At 48.8% G+C, this 13513-nt stretch overlaps 1 protein-coding gene across 1 annotated transcript in view; it reads right to left on the reverse strand.

The window, feature by feature from the left end:
• Nucleotides 1-13513, reverse strand: part of ALDH7A1 (aldehyde dehydrogenase 7 family member A1) — a 274735-nt gene that overhangs the window by 239523 nt on the left and 21699 nt on the right. Inside the window, exons 2-3 of the mRNA XM_078675592.1 lie at nucleotides 6301-6354; nucleotides 3714-3779 (exon numbers count right to left, since the gene is read on the reverse strand). Of these exons, the coding sequence (XP_078531718.1) occupies nucleotides 3714-3779; nucleotides 6301-6354 (120 nt within the window). The remainder of the gene's footprint in view (nucleotides 1-3713; nucleotides 3780-6300; nucleotides 6355-13513) is intronic.

Below are 13513 nucleotides of genomic sequence, written 5' to 3' on the forward strand. Positions count from 1 at the left end.
TCCAGCTCTCACAACACATTACTATACTATGCATCCTAGACCTAGCAACACCATATGATACTCCAACTAGCAATATTATTATGCAACTGCTGTTAATGTAACATCATGACTCATTGTTGCTCATATAACTGGATTGTCTTACGAAAATGCAACAAACAGATTTAAACACAGAAAATTAGATGCAGTGACTTTGGCATGTGTTTTCACACATGGTTGCATTATGTCGCGCAGCCTGCAATAGTAGTTTGTGAGGAATTCGTATGCGGGTCCCTTAGGGTGGCATTAGATATGCTGCGTCCGTAGGGTCCCTCTTTAGTACTCCTGTCCTAGATACGTGGAGTACCATTTACTAGGGATATACAGCGGTGCTAAAGTCCTTAGCCAATTGTAGCACAATTAGACCTTACCTTGTTTTAGGGAAGGAGCACTGGCACGAAGGTCTGGTTAGCAGGCCTCCGTGCATAGTCAAGAGTCGAAAATCAGCATTTAGTAGCTAAAAAGGGGGCAAAAAGTGGGGCAGTAACTGCAACAAAAGCCTAGTTCCCTACAGGAAGTGCCTTTAAAGTGAACTCTAAAAGTTTCTACTCCCCTGCTCAGGTGATCCTTTCTTTAAGGGTATGACTGCCCTCCACATTTTGTCCTCTTACTCTACCGTCCGAGTTGGACCTCTGCCAGAAAGATAGGTTGGGTGAACTGCTTCAACTTCTGTGTCACAGATCAAGGAGTTCGTGTTCTGCATGTCATGTTTGCGCAGACATGCACAGCAGGAATCTGAACATCAACTGAAGGACTATTTGTGGAGGAGGAAAATATAAATCTCTAACTTTCTGTCCTAAGCCTTAATCCTTTTAATACCAATGTAATTGTTTACCAGTAGAATTGCTAAAGTGCCGTTATTCTAAAACTAAAAAAGGGAAAAACTCAAACATTCTTTGAAATAATATTGTACTATACAAAAAGTGAACCCTTTCTGGTTGTTGGCATAGGCCGTTTCTGAATTCTGCTCCATTCTGCAATGGCAAACATTCATACACGCTTATAAAAAGGAACACGCATCATAAGTCCCTTTTGAATGTTTAAAAACAGAAATAGAAACTGAACCAGAGAAAGCAGCCCGCACAGAAAACAGAGAGCAGGAACCAGCGTAATTCTAATACAAGTACAAAAGCTCTGGAATTGGGTGCAAAACCACAAGGATGGAATAAAGATAATCTATGGAACTGGCAGGTGCATGTGGGGCAGCATGTTAGGGGAGGGGGAAGGATAACGATCTCCATTCTCCCATAAATTAAAAACAAATTGAAATGACAAGAAATAATCAAATGTGAGTGGGGTTAAGAAACATTCATCATGACTTATTTGTCATTGACAGAGCCATCAGGAACCCAATTGACATTCCCAGATAGACTATATGGAACATTCTGCAACTACGTAAACCAGCTGCCAGCAATAAATGAAGCAAATAGTCAAAGTTGAGCAGAAGTATTTATGAGAAGCTGTGGATTCGTATGGCTATGCGGATTGAAAACAAATGACTACACAAGAACAGCTTGCAGTTGAACAATAAAGGCCACACCCTATCTCATAGCAGAAGCAGTGGAGATATAACAAGCATTAAAAATGCAATAGGTCTCGCCTTTTATTAAGTTAAAGCCATTTGCTTTGCTATACAATACCATTAGCAAAGCAAATGGCAAATGGCTTTAACTTAATAAAAGGCGAGACATAATGCATTATCAATGCTTGTTTTACAAAAGCTACAGTCTCTTTTTATTTGTAATATCACGTCAAGAGGTTTATGGGCTGTGATTAATTGCATTGAAACACTCATTTTACCACCCTCTAAAAGATGTAATTCGAAGTTCGGGTCGGACTGAAATCCATGACTTCTGGCACAGACCACTGCAGCAATAGCATTAGCCTAACACACTATCTTCTCACTAATCCTACATATACGAGGTCGCTTTAATAGCTCCTCTATTTAAAAAAAACAAAACTTAATATGAAGTGAGTAGCACTTTTCGGATGAAAAATGGAATTGCATCTTTTTACTCTGAGAGTTCTCCGTGGTTGCTTTGTGTAAGAGATATAGCTCAGAGGGCTAGCTACCTGCTGCAGAGATCTGCGACCAACCTGCAAATCTTCCGTCTACCGCTCACAAGTGTCACCCTTCTAAAGACCCTGAAATGATTACCCCCGGGCTACCCACGCCTATTGTTAACATTGCCAAGAAGCAGCTCATTTTGTAGTATGATCTGTGTAAATGGACAGTCCCAAGATCACAAATTTAATGCATCTCAGCTGGATAATATGGAAGGAATGGCCTGCATTATTGCATGTGCTCGACAGGCGCATTAAACGGCAATAGGTATCTCCTTCTACAAATTGCCAAGCCCATTGGCTATCCCGTCTCGTGAAGTTTTGAGTGTATACCCGAACAGCCCGATTATATTTGACCTTCCGTATTCTGAAACAACATCGCGCCACGGCGTTTGTAAGTGCATGAGAGGCGCCAAGGAGGGCGATTTCCACTTTCCGGCACCTGAAAGCAAGGCAATGTAGACAGTATTTACAAATACATGTTTAACCACAGAGCTGGACTGGTGTGCACACGCCCACTAAGATAAGACGAGAGAACAATCACCGCCGCAGCCCGGAGGAAAACACCGGAAGCAGATGTCCGGCCCGCCGCCTGATTGTGGGCGGGGCCGGGAAGAGGTGTGCCCGCTCCCACTGCCTTGCTGAAGCTTTGCCTGTTGTCCTCCGGTCGGTCTCCCGAGTAGTGAGGGAGACCGGAGATGCCGTGCCAGCCATGGCGGGGGGCCCGTGCAGAAGAGGGAGCCCCCGCTGGAGAAGGAGAGATCGGCCCGCCGAGCGCCAGCCGACACGGTGAGTCCCGAATAGAGAGGAGGGGCGTGAGGCCTCATGTCTGCGGCGGCCGGGGGCGCTTCTATGTCTGCGGCGGCCGGGGGCGCTTCTATGTCTGCGGCGGTCGGGGCCGCTTCTATGTCTGCGGCGGCGTGGGGGGTGGTGTCTCTGTATGCGTGCGTGTGTGTAGGTGCGCTCCTGCGTGTGTGTGGGGTGTGTGGGGTGTGTGGGGTGGGTGGGGGGGGTGGGTGTGGGGGGGGTGTGGGGGTGGGGGGTGTGGGGGTGTGGGGGTGTGTGGGGGGGGTGTGGGGGTGGGGGTGTGGGGGGGGTGGGGGATTTGGGGGGGGGTGTGGGGGGTGTGGGGGTGTGTGGGGGGGGGGTGGGGGTGTGGGGGTGTGTGGGGTGGGGGTGTGTGGGGGGGGTGGGGGGTGTGGGGGGGGTGGGGGGGGTGGGGGGGTGGGGGGGGTGGGGGGGTGGGGGGTGTGGGGGGGGTGGGGGGGTGGGTGGGGGGGTGGGGGGGGGGGGGGGTTCGCGCGCGAGTCTGTGTGTGTGTGGCCCTGCCTGCCTGCGTGTGCATGTGTGGGTCTGTGGCAGGGGATGAGCACGGCGCCGGCTGGGCGTGCGCGCTCACGAGGTCAAATTTCGGCCTGAAAAAGCGCGTGCCACTTTGCTGTACTCATTCCCCTGAAAGTAACAGCATTAGTTGTCTCGCCCTAGACAGCAAAGCTTCGCTTTGCTTTCGTCTAGGCGAGACCTAAAAATCGGACCAATAGAGGGAGTCCAAGGCAAACATGCCCAAGAGATACCCACTATCTATTAAGAACACGCTGCAGCCAAGTACTTACGTCTGCCCAGATTTTCCAAGCTTCCTTTGCTTTCTTGACCGTTTCTTCATAGTCCTCCAAGCTAGCCTAAAGCCGGAAATGTACAAGAAAAATGTTAATTATAGAGGTGTTATCATCACTTATTTACTGTACATTAATGCATTATTTAAACAATAACGTCTTTACGATACACTACACAAGAATTTGAATAAAAGATGATAAACTCAGACAACAGGACCATATCATATTCCGAACCAATTAAACACAGTCTTTAAATATTGGTTTCATTCGCAGAGCAAAGGTTACGAAGATTAAAATAAGAACCATAACTTTACTTCTCAAGGTGAAATTTCAGTAGCAGCGACATAAGACGAATGACTAAAATAGATACATTTCCTCTAATTCAATGAGAGTAGAAGCATATAATGGAGCATCATGGAGCAAAATGCACCCTTGATCGTTCAATTTTTTTTTTTGCTCATCTTCACCTAATATCAAAGTAAAAATACACGGCTGCTTCACTGACGCTGTTGATCAAAGGATTTCAATAAATTAAAGGGCTAACAGATTAAAAAAAAAACAGTAGTCACAATTGACCAGAGGAGGAACAGCTAAGCAGTGATGATGCCAAGGATGCGAAGATTGTACTCTAGAGCAGGGGTAGGCGGAATTTGCTTAGTCTCGCTACGCAAACCTCCGCGAAACGGTAAAAAATCTCAGCGAACACGCAAAAGTTCCGCGAACGCGCGGAATTGCTTGTTCTGCGTGTTCGCGATGCTTTTTGCCTGTTTGCGAACGCTGTTTGCGTGCTCGGGGAGAAATATCTCGTGAACACGTATTTTGAAAGCGCGAACAAGCAAAAATCCTGCAAAGCTGCGGATTGTGGAATTTTTGGCAATTTTGCGTTCTCCGCGAAACGCAAAATTACCCAAAGTACCCAAATTTTGCGAGCAGAACGGAATTTACTGCCCAGGCCTACTCTAGAGTTACCAAAAGATTTACTATGGTTCACAACAACGATCACCTATTTGTCAAAGTATTTAGACATGGCGATTTTGTCAACATGGTGGAGAGATAAGTACATTAAATCATAGCAAAATGGTAAAGCCAAAATGAACAGTAAGGTTAATCTGACAGCTAGAAATATTAAGATTGATAGCCGGAGGAAACCTCCCATACACCTCTAGCAGGGAGCATGTAGTGAGGAAAATAGTAGTAATGATATAAAAGTGAGGAAAAAGGAAGATGCAATTAAGGAAGAGAATAAACATACTGGAAGGAAGGGCAAGGGGAAAACCCAAGGTGTAAGAAAGAAACTGAGGAGATAACCATAAGGAGTAAACATGTCAAAAGGAAGAAATGATGGGCAATAACAGAAGGCAAGAATAAATGAAGAAAAGGCCAGGTAGCTGACAGGCAGAAATAAATGATCAATACATTTTCATCCTAAGACCAGAAAGCAGACAAAAGGAATTGGGGACGAGGAAGGATGAATGGGAAGACATCTAAACCAAATGGCAGGCACGAAGGTACAAAGCATAAATAACCTCCCTTGCCTATCATAAAGTGGTACGCAAGAAGGAAAGAAGAGCCTCCATTCTCCCTTCACACTCCCAAGACGTCACAAGATGCAGGAAGGAGTGAATGATGAAAGGGTAAACAGTAAGAAGGAAGAACAGATAGCAGGCACGATGGAATAAAAGTGGGTCATCAGCAAAAAGCAATAAGAACAGGCTGGAGAAAGAAAAGGAGGAAAAGAGAAGTTCAGATGACTGTATAGAATGGACGGGAGACTGCAATGAGGAGTGAACACTGGATGACAGGAAGGAGGAGTTAGAAGGGGGAATTGGAAGAGACTGGATGGAAGAGGGGGTAGCAAAAACCACTTGCTAGGTGGAAGGTGGACAAAGAACAGGTGGCAGGAATAAAAACAAGGGCAGAAGATTAGATCGAATGGAGAGGAAGAGGGACGAACATACTTGGAGACAGATGCAGAAAGACCAAGCAGCAGGAAACAGCAACGGAAGGAAGAAAACAACAGATAACAATAACAAGGCAGAAATAATGAGGAGGAACAAGATGCGTGAAGGTTTGCACATGATTGACCTCCATTGTAATTATTAAATTGGAAATAATTTCTACTAACACATAATCAGCTCTTTTGACATGACGGACACAACTATCACCCAAACAAGCTTTTAAGTAAACTGAACACAGCAGTATCAAAATAACTATACAGAGTTCAGAGCTGATGGTGGAAAGCAGTGGCAAACGCATCATTAAAGAATGTTTAAAAGAAGTCACCTACAGAATCATTCAATGTGTATGCAGATAAAAAAAAATACTTTTTGCTTTGCTAAGTCAGATAAAACACAGACAGCATTCACAAAGTCTCAGTTTGATAGGGAAACAATTAAATGGTGATAGGAATGAGAACAGTACAATTTTATTCGTCTCCTGAAGTTCCCCCTCATAAGGAATTAAACACAAGAAATATAATACAACCTATGGTTTCGAAAACGTTACAACATAATTAGTGCAGACATTTGAAGTACACCAGAACTAAAAATAAAACAGTGTATACAGATCACAAAAAGGTCATACTCACTTGTCGAACTTTTGCTATGGGCTCGTTGTTAGCTGGACAATACGAAGTCAAAACCTAAAGGAAAAAATAACTACGCTTTACAACTTGTACATAAAAAAAAGACATCCTACTATCATACATGTTAAAAACATATTATTTTAGATAGCCATGGATTTGGAAGTAAAACGACCTTACTTTACTTTCTAGGCTTCTCCCTCCTGCATCCCTCCCGATACACTTGCACTGGGTTGGGAAACATCACTCCCACCTGGTGCACTGGAACAAGCCAGAGTCTTTCAAAATGGAACCCATATGCCTTCATCACACTGCTTTGCTTATACGTACAATGCATATAATATATTGGTCACATAAACAAACAGGCACAAGATACATTTAGATGGGATTAGGTGACAGGGTAGAAGTGGGACAGCGCATTAGCGAGACGCTCTCAGCCAGTGCCAAATAACACATTTTATGTGAGTGGAAAGACCTTTATTTACAGAAAGAGAGGGTAGATCTTTAAATGAGACCTTTTCTTTTTGTTCGGCACCAATATCCTTGTGCAGCACACAGATCCTGTACCAAGGATGGAATACTCAAACTATGCTTATTGTAATTTTGCAATTGGCTGATACCTCATTTCATAGATCACAACCTCTCCTCTTGAATACCCTATCCCTGTAACCTAGCATAGACTGGTGCGGGATTAGGTTATCTCACCAACCACTCACCTGATACTACACAGCAATCACTAATGATCACATCCAACTGGTAATAATATAATCTATCACTAAGTAACTGGAATAAATACATGCACATTTTTTTTTTGAGAGCACATGACTAATTAAACATTTTCTAGCTATCGTAATGGAAAGTTTCCATTCTATGAACGATTCAGAGGTGAGATTAGACTAACTTTCTTCACTTTTATTCACCAGCAGCCTTTAACATTATAGGATCTCACCAATAAACTACATTTCCTATAAGTCAGTGGGAAAAAAAGAAACCAGTCCATCTAATCAGGACACTGCACTTCCATATAATAATCCCTGGGAACTCTCTATCCCCCTCTTTCTTTCTGCGAACACAGTCGCCCTTTCCGAAATTAACTAGTTTATTGGGTTCTCCTCCTGAGAAAGAAAGCATAGTGGAGGATGTCTGTTTTCAGATGATCAGGATTCAATGCTTAATCAGCAGAGCGGAAATATAAATTTAAACATGTCTAACAAGATAAACCGTAACAAATCATTATATGAATGTATAACATATTTACATGACCCAAGCATACGGAAAGTCTAATTTCGTCAGGTGGGGCTGCTAACCATGGTAGAAGAGTGGGTGGGCTAATCCTAACCTCTGTGTCCTTAACAGAATTGAAACTTTCCATTACGATGGCTAGGACATTTTTTATTCTATCGCAGGACCTGGAGGCGAGAAATAGGCTAGTTTAAATCTTTTTCACCACTACAGTTGCCAGATTTGAGACTGGTTTAAGGTAAAACCTTTTAAAAATTGAATCTGATGACCAGTCTGCTGCATTGAGGATGTCCTCTACTCCATCTCCCAAAGAAAAGGCTTTAGACACCATGGCTCCTCTCACTGAGTGAGCCCCAAACCAGGAGATATCAATACAAGCCTCTTGCTTTGTCCATCTGACCCATCTGGCAAGAATAGGGGGAAGAAACCACTTCATCAGGGTTAGTGAGTGTCATCAACAATTGCCTTTTATGTGAGGACGAAGGTCCTCTGTCATAGCCTCGTAGGCCTTTATTGCTTTAACAAAGCATAGTTTTGGAACATCTGGAAATGCTGGGTATGACAATCTTTGAATTACTTTTTGTTGTTCGAGCAATATGAAAAGTAATCCCTTTCGGGTGAATACTCTGCCTGCTCTATCGAACACTCGGACATCCGAGACCCTTTAGCAGGAAATCAAGCACAATACAGTGGTGAAGTTTGCCAACAGTTGTTGCCTCGACAAGTATCTATTAGAAGTCTATGATTTGAGAAGATCCAGAACCTTCTTTACATCCCATAAGGTGGAATATGTGGGTTCAGGAGGGACCGATAACCTAATACCCCTCAAAGGGTGTACCCCAACTGGGTGGCCCTGTACCAGCAAATGGGCAGCTGAAATAGCAGATCGGAATGTATTTGACCAGTAAGCCAAAACTTCCGAGGCCGGAGCTGCCAGGAAATTCAAGACCTGGACAACGTCAACCCCAAAGGATTTCACTTGGCAATGGAGACACCAACTTAACCATCGAGACCAGGCGGAACGGTATCTTTTATTTGAGCTATCTTCACAGGCTTGGAAGAGTAAAGAGGCAGCCCCTCGTGAAATGCCTAGGACATTCCAGCATTTCCAGTAACTATCCAGGCCATAAGACAAAGAGAGCCCGCTAGGACCTGGTGATGAGGGTTGTCCTGGGGATCCCAGAGGAGATCCGGAACAGGGGTAGAGGGATTGAAAAATCCCAAGAAAGTTCCATCAGAGCTGGAAACCAGACTTGTGGCACCAGACCGGGGTTATCACAAGCAGATCCACCATAGTCTTAGTACTTGTGTGGATACCCTCATTATCTTCGCAAATGGTTTACACGCATATCCGGTCTCTATGTTCCAAGCTTGGAGAAACGCGTTCGTTGATACAGCATTGGGGTGCGGTCGCCAACTGCAATACCTGTCCAGTTGGAAATCCAGCCGAGAGGCAAACAGATGTAATGAGAAGGGGCCCAAACTGTCCTGAATCTGCTGTAACACCTGCGGGCGTAGTTTCCACAGGCCGACATTCCTCCAATGCCGGGAGGGCCATTCTATCACAGGGTCGGGCTGCGAGCCAAAGATTGCTCTGCCATTCCAGGCTTCCATTTGGGAAACCGACCTGTGCAGCTCCTTCTTCGCCACCACCGAGAGAGGTAGAGATTGGGAATAAGTAAAACCCCATTGAAGATGGGAACTTCAGGCATTGAAGTGCTCAATAGTGGTGAGGCTCCTGCCACCAAAGCCTTCATGCGGGAGCTCTTCACGGCTATAAAGGAGGACATCCAGGAGCTGTGGACCCAGCTGGCCTCGGATCTGAGAGAAGTGCGGAGGGATGTCGATGCCATTGGCGACAGGGTCGCAACCCTTGAGGAACATGACCTAGGGATGGCCGAGGACATACACCAGCTTCAGCAAGACGTCCTGCGACTCACTGAGCAAAACCTTGACCTGCAGGCGCACTCTGAGGATCTGGAGAATAGATCCCGGCGCAATAACATCCGGATAAGAGCGGTCCCGTGGAAAGGAAAGGGAGCGGACCTGCGTGAGTACGTCGACGGCCTCTTTCGCCATGTCCTGCAAGAGGAAGACCTCCGAGAGATTCAGTTGGACCGAGTTCATAGAGTCGGCCTCCCACGTGGATCCAATGCGCCTCCTCCTGATATCCTGGTATGCGTCCACGATTTTGAGCTTAAAGAACGGATTCTGAGGAAAGCGCGCGAGCACAATCCCCTCGCGTTTCGTGACCATCGCCCTGTACTGTACCAAGACTTGGTGGCCTCCACTCTGGCCAAACGGAGGGACTTTAGGCCGATCACCACTTTCCTACGAGAGCAGGGGGTCCCCTACTCCTGGGGGCATCCTTTCAGACTGGTCTTCCGATGGAAAGGCAAGTTGATCCCGGTGCGGTCACTGGAGGCTGCTCGTGAGCGGTTGGGACTGGATGGACCTGATGTCCGGCCGGACGCCTCGCCCTCCCCGTCAAGGCGCCGTCGTCGCTCCACGGAGTGGCAAACAGTGGGCAAACCAGCGAAACCTACAGGTCCGGATTTATCCATTAGCCTCAAGGAGAGGGGGGCGGCCGTGGCTAAGGTGGCTAAGGTGACTGAGACCCCAGAGGGACCTGATTCCTGCCTCTGCAAGCTTGACCTCTGCAGGATGATGGCTGGCGTCGGAGGGACCTCTCGTCTGGACTTTGATGGGTAATGTACTGTCATGCCCGCCAGGAGAGATGTCCTGCATCAGGACGTGGGTGGTTGGCGGGGTCAAGTCCATGCCCCCGACCCTTTGGACTTTACTGACGAACTATCGTTCCCTCCTTTTGCCTAATGTGCAGGGGGGTACTGTCATGTTGTTGGGGGTTTTGTTTTTTGAGGGAGGTCTTTGCGGGTATGGGGGGTGTTGGGAAGGGGGGTATCCGGGGGGTCTTCGCATCAGCCATTAATTACCTCCATTCTAACGCTGAATGTCCTACTGCCCGTGGGTGGTGTGTCTTGTCCTAGTAGCAAAGTTTGTGTTCTGCCTTTACGATGGGGAAAGATTTGAAAGTTGTTAGTCTGAATGTGCGGGGCCTTAACAGCCCGGTAAAGTGGGCGGCTATTCGGTCATTGTTGGAGGGGGCGGGGGGCGATATCTGCCTGCTACAAGAGACGCACCTCCTCTCCAAGGACACTAAGAGGTTTAGGGATAGACGCTATCCCATTCAAATGTGGTCCTCCTGCGCTACGAAGAAACATGGTGTAGCAATCTTGCTGAGTGCTAAAGCGCATTGCAAAATATTGTCTCAGGTGGTTGATATCAAAGGCCGATTCCTAGCGGTCAGGATCCAATGGGGCGACACCCGCCTCACGGTAGGCTCTCTTTATGCTCCCAATGTTCAGCAGGAACCCTTTCCTGACCTCAGCGCTTGCGGTCGCTCGGGCGTCTCCCGACCCCTGGGTACTGGTGGGGGGTGATTTGAATGTGGTAATGGACCCGTCCCTAGATAGGTCAGAAGCGCGCTCGCACCAAACTGGGGCCTTATCCAAGGGGGGGGGGCGATTGTGGTTACAGGAGGGGGGACTCCATGATGTTTGGCGTACACTGCACCCGCTAGAGCGCGATTACACCTATTACTCAGCGGCACACAAAACCTACGCGCGTCTTGACCACTTCCTTGCATCTACCTCCCTCATGCCCCAGCTCTCCTCGGCGGAGATTGCCCCGCGTTCCCTATCCGATCATGCCCTTATCTCCTTGCAGGGGGCGGGTACGCGCGATCGTCCGGGGGATGGCGCCTCCGCGACTCTCTCCTCAACTCCGCCTCCGTAGTGGAGCGCCTGCGTGACTCGGTCACGCATTACTTCGCGGCCAATGACGTGGACGACATGCCGTTAAGTTCAGTATGGGAAGCGCTTAAACTGGGGGTGAGAGGCGACTGCAATTTGGTCTCGGCGTCACTGGCAAAATTGCGCAGAGAGAAACGGGAGGAGCTTGAGGGGGAGGTGCGGGGGCTGGAGGCGATCCACCAACGCACCGGAGCGCAGCGGGTTTGGAGAGAACTAGAGACGAAGAGGCGCATGCTTAAGCACCTAGATCTTGACCGCGCCGAATACGCACTCTTGCGCTTACGACACAAGTTCTATGTTAGCGGCGATAAAGGGGGCAGGATGCTGGCTCACCGCTTGAGGGCCCGCACGCAACAGGTGGCTATTCCTGTCGTCCGTGGCGCGAATGCGGTGGAGCAGACGACCGCATGGCGGCGGCTTTTCAGCGCTTCTACCACACACTGTACACATGTGAGACACCCGAACCCAATCATGTCCAGGCCTACTTGGCGACCTGCGGGATCACGCCCCTCTCCCCGAGCTCGGCGGCTGCACTTGACGCGGAGATACGCATTGAAGAGGTTATCTCCGCGATTGCGCGCCTGAAGACGGCCAAGTCCCCGGGGCCGGATGGCTTTTCGGCCTCCTTCTACAAGAAGTTCTGCAGGGAGCTGGCACCCTTCCTGACGCGCCTCTTTAACTCCTTCAGGGAGACGGGGGGGTGACTCCGTCCATGGCCGAGGCAGTCATCACGGTGATCCCCAAGGCAGGGAAGGATGCCAAGGAGTGCAGCTCGTACCGCCCCATCTCCCTCCTCAACGTGGACATGAAACTATTCTCGGGTATCTTGGCAGCGCGCCTTAGCCCTTACATGGACGGAGTTATTGAGCCCGATCAGGTGGGATTTGTCCCCACGCGACAGGGGGGCGAGAATACTAAGAGGCTCCTACACCTGGTGGACTCGGTGCACCGTTCCCGTACGCAGGCCCTGTTACTCTCTATCGACGCCGAGAAGGCGTTTCACCGGGTTGACTGGTCGTATCTGTTCGCGGTCCTGAAGACCTTCGGGTTGGGAGACACCTAAATCAGCTGGGTGCGTTGCCTCTATGCTTCCCCGAGGGCGGCAGTGAGAGTCAATGGTTGTCGTTCGGAGTATTTCCCCATCACGCGCGGGACGCGACAGGGTTGCCCCCTGTCGCCCTTACTTTTCGCGCTCTACATGGAGCCATTCGCGCAACACCTCCGGGATAACGCGGACATCCACGGCATTCGATTTGGCGCCGAAGACCACAAGGTGAGTCTTTATGCCGATGATGTGATCCTTTCGCTCACCCAACCTCACTCCTCGCTACGGCACCTCTCCCACGAGCTCCGGGAGTTCGGGTCGGTGGCTGGCTTCAAGGTCAACTTCCTTAAATCCCAAATCCTCAACATCTCGGTGCCGGAGGAAGAGGTCCGCGATCTGCGGAGGGACTTCGACTTCCAGTGGGTTCATACAGACATCCCTTACCTCAGAATTCATTTGGCACCCACAATACCTCAGACCGTTGCCCTTAATTACCGGCTTCTGATCGAACAGACAGCCAAATCTGTCTTGGATTGGTCCCGGTTGCAGTTGGCCTGGTTCGGTCGCCTGGCGGCGATAATGATGACGATCCTCCCGCGCATCCTCTACCTCTTTCAGATGTTGCCCTTGCGTCCCCCGTCGGGGGCACTGAAGAAACTGCAGAAGCTACTTACCACGTTTCTGTGGAATCACAAGCGCCCACGGGTTGCGTTCGCCCGGGTTAAGTCTCCCCGTGCCGAGGGCGGTCTGGGCTTTCCTTGTATAGAGGCTTACTACCAAGCGTCATGCCTGCGTTACATCCTTGAGTGGAACAGGCCACTGTCCAGCAAGCATTGGCTCTTCATGGACCAGACGGTGGCAGGCCGCAATATTTCGCGCGAGCTATGGCTCCCGCGTAAACACATGGCGTGGGGCTTGTACTCGTCACCGGTCACCTCCCCGACGATAGACGTTTGGGATCGGCTGGCGCGCGGGAGGGGCTGGACCACCTTCCCGTCGCCTTTGACGCCTATTGTGGACAACCCGGAGTTTCCCCCGGGATGCGCTTCGCCGGTGTTTCAACGCTGGAGAGAACAGGGCTGTAAGAGAGTGGGCCACC

Source organism: Lissotriton helveticus, chromosome 2_1 (assembly GCF_964261635.1).
Source record: "Lissotriton helveticus chromosome 2_1, aLisHel1.1, whole genome shotgun sequence".
NCBI classification, from domain to species: Eukaryota; Metazoa; Chordata; class Amphibia; order Caudata; family Salamandridae; genus Lissotriton; species Lissotriton helveticus.